General features: G+C 33.1%; 1 protein-coding gene across 5 annotated transcripts in view; it reads left to right on the top strand.

Annotated features, from left to right (window-relative positions):
• Nucleotides 1-3,003: 3,003 nt before the first annotated feature.
• The window catches only part of LOC105201122 (phospholipase DDHD1), a 164,789-nt gene continuing 158,063 nt past the window's right edge, over nt 3,004-9,729 (top strand). For 2 of the 5 annotated variants that reach the window (XR_005574190.1, XM_039446095.1), the window contains exon 1: nt 3,005-3,814. Coding sequence is in view for 4 of the 5 variants with exons in the window: in XM_039446095.1 (XP_039302029.1) it covers nt 3,736-3,814 (79 nt within the window). In the remaining variant the exon portion in view is untranslated. Of the gene's footprint in view, nt 3,815-9,729 lie in introns of all 5 variants that reach the window. The other 3 variants (XM_039446094.1, XM_039446096.1, XM_039446097.1) reach the window with 2 other exon arrangements.

Genomic DNA, 9,729 nt, shown 5'->3' with positions numbered 1-9,729 from the left:
AGACACAATTTAATCAAAAATTCCTCATATTCGCTTTGTTACATAAGTACATTTTTTAATAGAAATGACAATAATATATATTTTTTTTTTTTGAAAGTATGAATCTTTAGCTTTAAAACGCCGTATTGTAAAGCTCTTTAATGTTTTTTGTTGCAAAGATATAATTTTTTTTTTAAAGTGGATTTTTAGATGCCCAAAAATATCTCATATTCTCCATGTTACATAATTATACTTTTTAAAAGAAATGACTTTGCCAAATTTTATTTTGAAAGTGTGACTCTTTAGCTTTAAAACGCCGTATTTAAAAGTCTTTAAACGTTTGTTGTTGCGAAGATATGATTTTTTGAAGGAAAATTGGATTTTTGACCAATTTATCATTTTTGCTTAATGGTTTTGCTTTTATAACTTCACAATAAATTATTTGTCGGCAATGCCGATTATGCAGTCATACTCCTGAGATTTAAAACTTTTGTTTAAAAAAAAAAATCGTAGAAAAATATTGATTGTAATCAAAATTATATTAGCTTCTCAAAGTTGAAAAAGTCTCCCAGACTCGAAAATGTGTTTTTGTATTTTACAGGATCGGTGTGTTTAAGGGTTAAATCTAAAAACAATGTTTAATCTAAAGAGCGTCAGTAGAAAGACTTGTTTTTTGGCTTATCTTTTGAACCTCGAATTTCAAACTTTTCTTTGTACCAAATAGTACTATATAATAGAACATTAATCCCAGAAAAATTTAAAGATGAGCATAAGCGCGGTTCCGGAGATATAAAGGATTGAAAGTGATGGTTTCTCATAACACAGGGCGCCGTTTTTAGACATTTTTGCTGTTGTTTGAATAAAAGTTACCATTTCCCATTGTATTTTTACGCACTGAACACGAATCTGGTAAGCAAATTGCTCTATCACGTCAGATTTCTTAGATAAGTGTCAAAAATGATCATTTACTTCATCATGGCGTTAAAAAAAATCTTTTTCTATCTAAAAAAATATATATATAACGAAGTGAAACATTGTTTCTTATGGATTTTTATCCTGGATTGAAATATGACCTTAGTTTCCCTCTAGTATGAAAACTCCCCCAAATAGATGGAGTTGAAGTGACACGTGACACCGCCTTTCACGGATCGAGATGCTTTTCTACTGAGTTTCCTTGCCTCTCACTATGCAGGGTTGTTTTATGAATCGTGATAGCTACATTGCATATTTCAGGATTGGGTATTTGTATCACATGATATTGAGCAAATCCAAGAAACAATGCAATTGTCATTACATGACTGCAACAACCTGTAGTCCGCTACTTTTACAAGTACAATAGTACTCACGAATAGAATCTCGTCCAGTTTACCAATGGCGGCTATCTCTATGGAGCAGGGATACTCAAATAATTTACAAATACAGTATTTCAACTGCGAAAGAGCTTGTGAATGCGTCATGTAACAAGACTCTATCTTTCAGGGTGTTACATGAAGCACGCCCTCTCTCCTCTATAAATGAAATAGCGGTGAATAGAAATCAGTAGAAAAACATCTCGATCCGTGAAAGGCGGTGTCACGTGTCACTTCAACTCCATCTATTTGGGGAAGTTTTCATACTAGAGGAAAACTAAGGTCATATTTCAATCCAGGATAAAAATCCATAAGAAATAATGTTTTACTTCGTTATACATATATATTTTTTAGATAGAAAGAGATTTTTTTTTAACGCCACGATGAGATAAAAATAATCATTTTTGGCACTTTTCTAAGAAATCTGACGTGATAGAGCAATTTGCTTACCAGATTCGTGTTCAGCGCGCAAAAATACAATAGGAAATGGTAACTTTTATTCAAACAACAGAAAAAAGTCTAAAAACGACGCCCTGTGTTATGAGAAACTATCACTTTCAACCTTTTGCATCTCCGGAACCGCGCTTATGCTCATCTTCAAATTTTTCTGGGATTAATGTTCCATTATATAGTACTATTTGGCATAAAGAAAAGTTTGAAATTCGAGGTCCAAGAAATGGGCCAATTTTACTGACCCTCTTTCTATAAAAATTGTGCAGTATAAAAATAGAAAGAAGTAAATAAGATATTAATATAAAGTATTCGAAAAATTATTAGACAAGTTAAATGAATATAAAAAAAACTATGTTCTATACAATTGTATATAAGTTTAGAGAATTTAAAGTTTTAATATTTATTATTACACAATAATACAATATTAATTATTAAATAATATAATTTTAAAATCTATTATCTTGATACTTTAGCATTATAAAAAAATAACGAAAAAGTAACGAATCGATATTTCTGAAGTAACGGTAATGGTAACGCGTTACTTTTTTAAGGTAACGTTCCTAACCCTGTGCCTTATACATTTAATCAATTAATACGACTCGGGCACGCCAAGTTTTTTTTGGTTTTATTATAATTCCGTCATTTTAGTCGCTTTACAGAACTTAAAGTTATTTGGAAGAACAATGGAATTAAATTTGTGCTAATTGCTTTAATACTTTTTATTGAATAATATTAATATACATGTTTTGGAAAAGTTATTTAGATTTAATGTTATATTTAAATGATTAAAAAAAATATAATTTTGAGATAAAATACTTTTGTATTCTACATATATCTAATTAAATAATACTTGGCTAATTATTGTACATTTGTTTTGGACGATCACAGTTTACAAAAATGTTTTTTGTTGAGTTAATTGTTTTTATTAAAAAAAGTTTTTGTTTTCTTTCTTTTAAGGTTTTTTAAAGGAATTTTAATACATTTTGGTACACTTTTTTTTAATTAAAAAAATCTATTTAAGAAGACTGTGTAACACTGCAACATTATTTTTTTATATACTTGACATAAATACTTGTCTTTTTTTTTATATTCTTAACAGTTATACAGAATATCGTCATCACTCCCCCGTATCTTCTTATTCTCTCAACCTCGCCATCGCACGATTGTTTTCGCCACTCTGCGCATGTACGGCTTCGTGCCGCATAGCGAAAGCACACTTACGTCACTGTGTGTCATCGCGCGCACGCTGCTGCACGCCGCTCGCGCGGCGACAGACACCATGCTCTGCATCAGCTGATCGTGATTGTCTCGATCCCACAACGCGTCGCATCGTCGCTGTGGTGGGCGAAGTGTCCGACTCCGGAAAAGTCGCGGACGGAAAGCCGCATTATATAAAGCGCGCGAGCGGGCGCGGCATGCAGTGTGAGATACATACGTAACGGTCAGGTCAGGTCGGAGAGGTTACTGCGAGTGGTCGTCCATTGTCGTCGTAATTTACGACTCGCATTGCTGTCGCGTCACGTCGTGTCACGTCGCGATCGTCAATCTCGTCATACGAAGAGTGCGCGTGATAACTGCGTGATTCTTGATAGCGAGCGCGTTGCGAGTTGGACTTGCGTTCAAGGACGGCCACCGGACGTCGAAGCTGCTATTGTAGAAGAGGCGGGAACCGACGGAGTGTCTCGTGTGTTCTCTCTCTCTCTCTCTCTCTCTCTCTCTCTCTCTCTCTCACGATTTTTACTCTTCGTGTTCAATATGCCTTGTTCTCGTGCAAAGTTCATCCCTGCCGGTAATTCGTCGATGTGATAGTGCGCGAGGGTGAGTCACGATAAGAATCGGCATCTGTCGTATTCTCGTGACTGCCGCCCATGCACGAGGACGACGATCTATTGAACTCACGAGGTTCGATTGTTCAAGTTCCTTCGGCAGCATTTGCCTGACTCAGTTCAGAAGAATGTTCAGTAATCTGAGCGAAGTTGAGCCATTTAACGAAACGCCGATGGAGATGCCTCTGGAGCGAGAGTCCTGCGAAGGTACGTGAAGATGCACGCGACGACATCCTATAATTTTCCATGTGATGCGATCGTTGTAAAGCGTTATCGCGCGACGATCAACGGTTACTGTTCGATACGCCGTTGGCAACCGTCGCATTATTAACTCGCATTTATCGCGAGTACGTATTTGCGAGATGTTTGAGCTGGAAGCTTGAGTGTAATGTTGCACGGTCGATTGAGCACGAGAGGCGAATTCTTCTCGTTAGATGTTTTCATTTTTTTTGATAGATTTGAGTTTGTTTACCTCAAACTAAAGTTCAAAATCGGGTCACAAGACGTCTTTCCATTTTTAGAAAAAGGGGTAATTATTGGACAACTTTTACAGTTTTCAATTTAAAACTATGAGATATGCCATAGTAATGATCTATGAAAAAGTTGAAACCGTTCTAGAATTGATATATCGGCTCCTCTAGAGGTTATGTCTTAAAGATATTTGTGCAAAAATTGTCTTAAGAACTACTAACGCAATTCACTGTAACTAGTTGCAAAACGCAGTTGTATATCCATTTCTATTAATCCTCAGGTTGACTTTCTTTTTATCTTTTTTTTTAGTTCCATGTAAATAAAAATAAGAAAAATAGAAATTTAAAATTTCGTCAATTTACATTGATAGAAATGGATAACGCAGTGTTGTTAACTCTCGAAAAGAAGAAGCTAGATACTTTAAAGAAGGTCAAATAATACCCATATTTATTAATATTAAAATACAATTATAATTAGACGTTAATTGTTTAAATAATAGAATATTTAGCTTTTAAGGATCAAACTTTGGTCGAGATAATTTTTTTCGAAACAAATTTTTTACTTTCTTTGGGGTGGGGGATTTTAGAGATGCAAGTTAGTAACAACAGTAATATTGAATTTAATTTTCAATTTTAATTATGTTTTATTTTCGAGAACTGTGTTTGAAAACGAAAGTAACGGCGTGCAGTTCGATATGAATTGAAATATATAAAATGTTAAGTTATTTTAGCACTAAGACCTGTCCATCTCTTTTAATTTGTTGTACAATTTGCGGTTTTTTATATTATATTCAGCTTTTAACTCTCCATTGCTCTTGTTCAATAAACGTTAGTGCTCTCGTATGAGCATCACGCTACGCCTATACTTCATACATGTGTCACTGTATTAATGCAGTGTTTGCTTAGATTACATAGGGATAATCATTGAGAGCAAGATCGAATTAAAGATTAAGGAGGCCCGTAGGCAGTATTTTACGAGGCCTCTATTAATGTTTTTCTTATTTGAGTTAGGTATAACTAATAGTATCCACAGATAAATTAAATAGTTTGAAAAATCCATTTATGTATTAAGTACTTATGTATTAAGTATTTATTCTTTATATTACAAAATAAATAACACAGTTTTGATGTCTCAATAATATTTTATTTGGGAGTGAATAAGTAGAGCACAATAATATTACTAAGCCGCGCTGTGTGTACATGCAAATTTATTAATAATAACACTTATACGATTTTTATTACATCAAACACAAACGTTTCGACTCCTATATTGACTCATCTAGTGCATAAACGATACGCTGTCATAGATCGCTCTTATGTCCTGATATCCACGTTAAGGGAGTATCTTAGTTTAGGAGGCAAAAAGGTAATTTTTTATAATTCTTTCTAAAGGAAGAATAATGTTAATTTATCATTTTAATGTACATTTATCATTTTCATATAGCGTTATTTTATATAAACTAAAAATTAAAAAAAGATATATATATATATATATATATGTATGTATGTTATGCATGTGTGTATATATATGTATGTGTGTGCGCGCGCGCGCGCGTGTGTGTGTATATACATATATATGATAATACACTCAAGTTTAAGAATAATAAAGAAGTATGAGTAATTAAATGTTAAAGGTGTACCTTGAAAAAGTTTAGAAGTGCTCAAAAGTAAAAATGCCTTACAACAATTGTCACTTATTATCATATTAGCATCATTAAAAAACGGCGGACTACTAAATGAATAACTTCATATACAATTGTTAAAATACGTCACCTAGTAACGGAGATAATAGGGGTAACCATATTGTTGACAGTAGCCATAATACTCTCTTCTCCTCTAACGTTCATCCTTTTATGCAAAAAAATTGTTAGTGTTGATTTTTGTTTTACGTTTTAGGATCATATAGAGTAGTTCATTATTAGCTAACTAACGAGCTTTTTACGAAGTCGATTGGTGAAATAGTTTTTTTTAACTGCGTACATAAAATTGAAGAAAATGCAAAAAACTGATTTCGAGAAAATGCGTTTAAAGTTTTTGGTATAAAAAATATTGTAGTTATTGAGTACTTACAATGCTTGGAGGTCAATCTGCTGTTCCAATGGCATACAGTAATCTCTCAGCTTTCTCATTGAAGTCATTTTGAACTATTTGAGCCAACCAACGAGCTGTTCGGGCTTCTTTTGTGTAACTCTGCTGTTGACGCTCCTGCCTTGATATTCGTTGCGCATCATATACAGAATGTCCCCGTATAAGTGGCCACTCCCTTCTATCTCATAAACTAACAGAGATAAACCCGGTAAATGTATTATCAAATTAAATGGCTCGAGCTAAACTTTATTGTGAGCACAGTGGTTACTTAAAAAAAATTGTCTATGTTAAGGAACGGAGAGACATGCATAATTTTTGTATAGTAAAGTGAATATTTTTATATGATAAAAGTTGTAGTGTTCTTTCTAATGAGTAAGATATATCAAAATTATTTTACAAATTATACAAGTTATGTCGGTTTAAAGTTTCACGAGCGAATAATACCATGTGAGTTTCGCCCCTGGCTAACTACCGACTTCCGCTTTGGCGACTGACATCTAACATGTTGACATCTGATGATAATATTCGGTGTACTTATATAAAATATAAGTAATGAAAATACGAGAATCTACAAATTTATAAAATTATTAAAATATTTAACAAAATTATGAAGTATTAAGCAATTTGTATAATAAAAATAATAATTTATATTAACAATATACTCAGAGAATAATTATGTTTACATTGAAATCGTTTCTTTAACTTGGTATTTAGAAATAGTTTGGTTGTGCAACGCAAATCTTTTTAATAATTTTAATATATTATACATCATTGTACTCATTAAAGAACGCTACAACTTTTATCACATAGAAATATTTACTTTACCACGCAAAATTTATGTATGTCTCTTTTCTTTAACATAGATAATTTTGTTGAGTAATCACTGTAATCATAATAAAGTTTAGCTGAAGCCATTTAATTTAATATTACATTTATTGGGACTATCTCTGTTAGTTTAGGAGATAAAAGGGGGTGGGTATTTATGTGGAAACACTCTTTACATTTGCATAATGCTTGAACTCTGGTCCAATAATGATGTCTATTGCATTCATTACTTTTAATATAGCAGAATATCCTACATTAAAAATGCTGGCGATAAGAAAAGCGGTGATTTAAACAATTTTTACAATCGCAATCAAGATGCTTCGGTGTCAGTTCCCACATAGTGGAATTAAAGCTTTTGCGTTTTGGATATGCCTGACGCATTCATTTTTTACGATAGAAACATTGTCGCCACATGGTCTAAAAGTGCTTTGTACGTTTTGGAATCACCGTCTCTTATATAATTTGTGTACATTACTTGAAATTTTTCTACAGATATTGAAAACATTTCTTTCACCGTGCCGACTCTCATCTTTTCTGCTGATCCAGTATGATTTGCAAAACACTCGTTTTTGTGTGCTCTTTGTACCATTTAATCTATTTATCGGTACCTTGTTTTTTACTCCAATATATACAAGCGTGGCAATAGGCGCTTTTTACAACAAAATTGACAACTTTACTGCTATAATATCCAATGAGTGTCGTGACACCGAAAAAAGAACTAAATTCTCCCGTTTTTTCCATGAATCATCTCCTGATACTTCTAACTCATCTGATAGCCTTCATTTTTCGACATTTTCTGCTTTTTCTTCTTTAATGGCTTTTTTGCTCAAAGTATCAAAAACAGATTTTATTATATGATATATATGTGTATATTTTTTGCTAAACCATGTTCGATATCCATGAGGCTACTGAATAAATTTATTCCATCCCGGTCAATTCCTAACAGTCTCATTACAAATACAATTCGTCGATTTATCTTATAGCAGTATGAATAACGGTCTTGAATTTATCTCTGTACGATCACAATTACATTTTACAATAATTTTGAAACCGAAGCCGCTCATTCCAGTTTCTTCAAACTGTACATTTTGCCTGCATTGCTTAAAAATAAGAATTTATGCGAGCGTAGCAACAACGGAAAAAATGCAATAATTCTTTAAGTATGTAATGGAATATAAATAACATCATTCCATCATTGCTTCAAGTATTTAGTTTTTTCGTATCACTGTGCTCCGTTCCATTATTTTTCTTTGTAAATTGATTGTTTTTAAAATGTCTTTTCCTTGGTGTACTCGTACGTTGAGACTTTTCATGTTTCGCTCTTGGATACATTTTATTTCCAAACGTCTGAACTGACTGAAAACTCAAGCTCAACTAACCTCTAAATGCGAACGCCTGGAAATATAGCGATATCTTGTTTCAAATCTTTGTAATTTGAAACAGATGAGTCGACTCTTTCAACTATACCTATACATACATACTAGGGTATTCAAGCTATATATATATGTATATATATATATATATATATATATATATATATATATATATATAGCTTGAATACCCTATATATATATATATAGGGGAGACCGAGGCAAATCGTTAGACCTTTCTTTTGTGTCTCCTGAGTCCTATATTAATTAAAAAAAAAAAAAAAAAACATGAGCCAGTTTGAAAGGTTGAACCTTCCCCTTCACAATGCCGATATAAATAGAACATGCAAATGTACTTGCTTTAAAGTACATATAAAAATGTCGACCAATGTCAAGAATTAAGAATAGCCCCAAGCCCGGGGTAATTCGTAACTAGTCCGGGAATATTCCGAAATTTGTATTTTAAGTTGAAAGTCTGTTGTTAAGACTTTCTTTTATTTAAAAAAGGATGTAGGTATACAAAAAACAAATGCAAACATACACGTTCGCATGTTCTTTTATGCCATCGGTATGACAGATTTCCTAACTTTACAAGTGTCAATCTTTAACGCTTTATAACTTTTTACCTGCTTAAGAGCGACGATTTTATATTCATATTCATGTTCTATGTATTAAAAGACACAATATTATCATGTTTGAACTAAATCAATGAAGAACTTTACCTCAAGATGTTTAACTCTGCGTAGCGCAGACGTTTGTAACACAGCCGAAGGGTTAGGATTACCCAACTTAGGTTAGGCGCTGCAATCAGTATTAACGAATCGCCCCGGTGCTCGATATTACGAATAGCCCCAACATCAACTGTGCGCATTATTGCGTATGATCGACAAAAATAGACATCGCACAGCAAAAAGTAAACACGAAATGTTTCAAATACGTTCAACTGGACACGATACATTCAAAGTTTTCAAAAAAACCTTATTATCTTATTTAAATTTCGAAGAAATGCCGACTATCAGAAATTACTTCAACTGTCGCAAAACACATTTTTCATTACTACGACTTCAATATGACGCCGTTACCAACAAATCTTTGTTAGCAACATCGTTACATTAGGACGTGTTTACAATATTTAAAGTAAATTTTTAATATGTACCCGAGGGGGAATTCACAACCCAAAATTTTGTACACCAATGCCGATTTTTGGCATTGCTGTAAAACACTGCCGACATTTTTGTACACTGCCGACAATGCTTATTGTTAGTCAATGCCTACAATGCCGTCAATCCTATATTAAAATTAAGGCAATGCCATGCAATTATGAACACTACCGCGTGCCCATTATCATACGCCAATGCCTGCACAAGAA

This window comes from Solenopsis invicta, chromosome 2 (genome assembly GCF_016802725.1).
Source record: "Solenopsis invicta isolate M01_SB chromosome 2, UNIL_Sinv_3.0, whole genome shotgun sequence".
NCBI lineage: Eukaryota > Metazoa > Arthropoda > Insecta > Hymenoptera > Formicidae > Solenopsis > Solenopsis invicta.
This window is presented reverse-complemented; position numbering and strand designations above follow the sequence as displayed.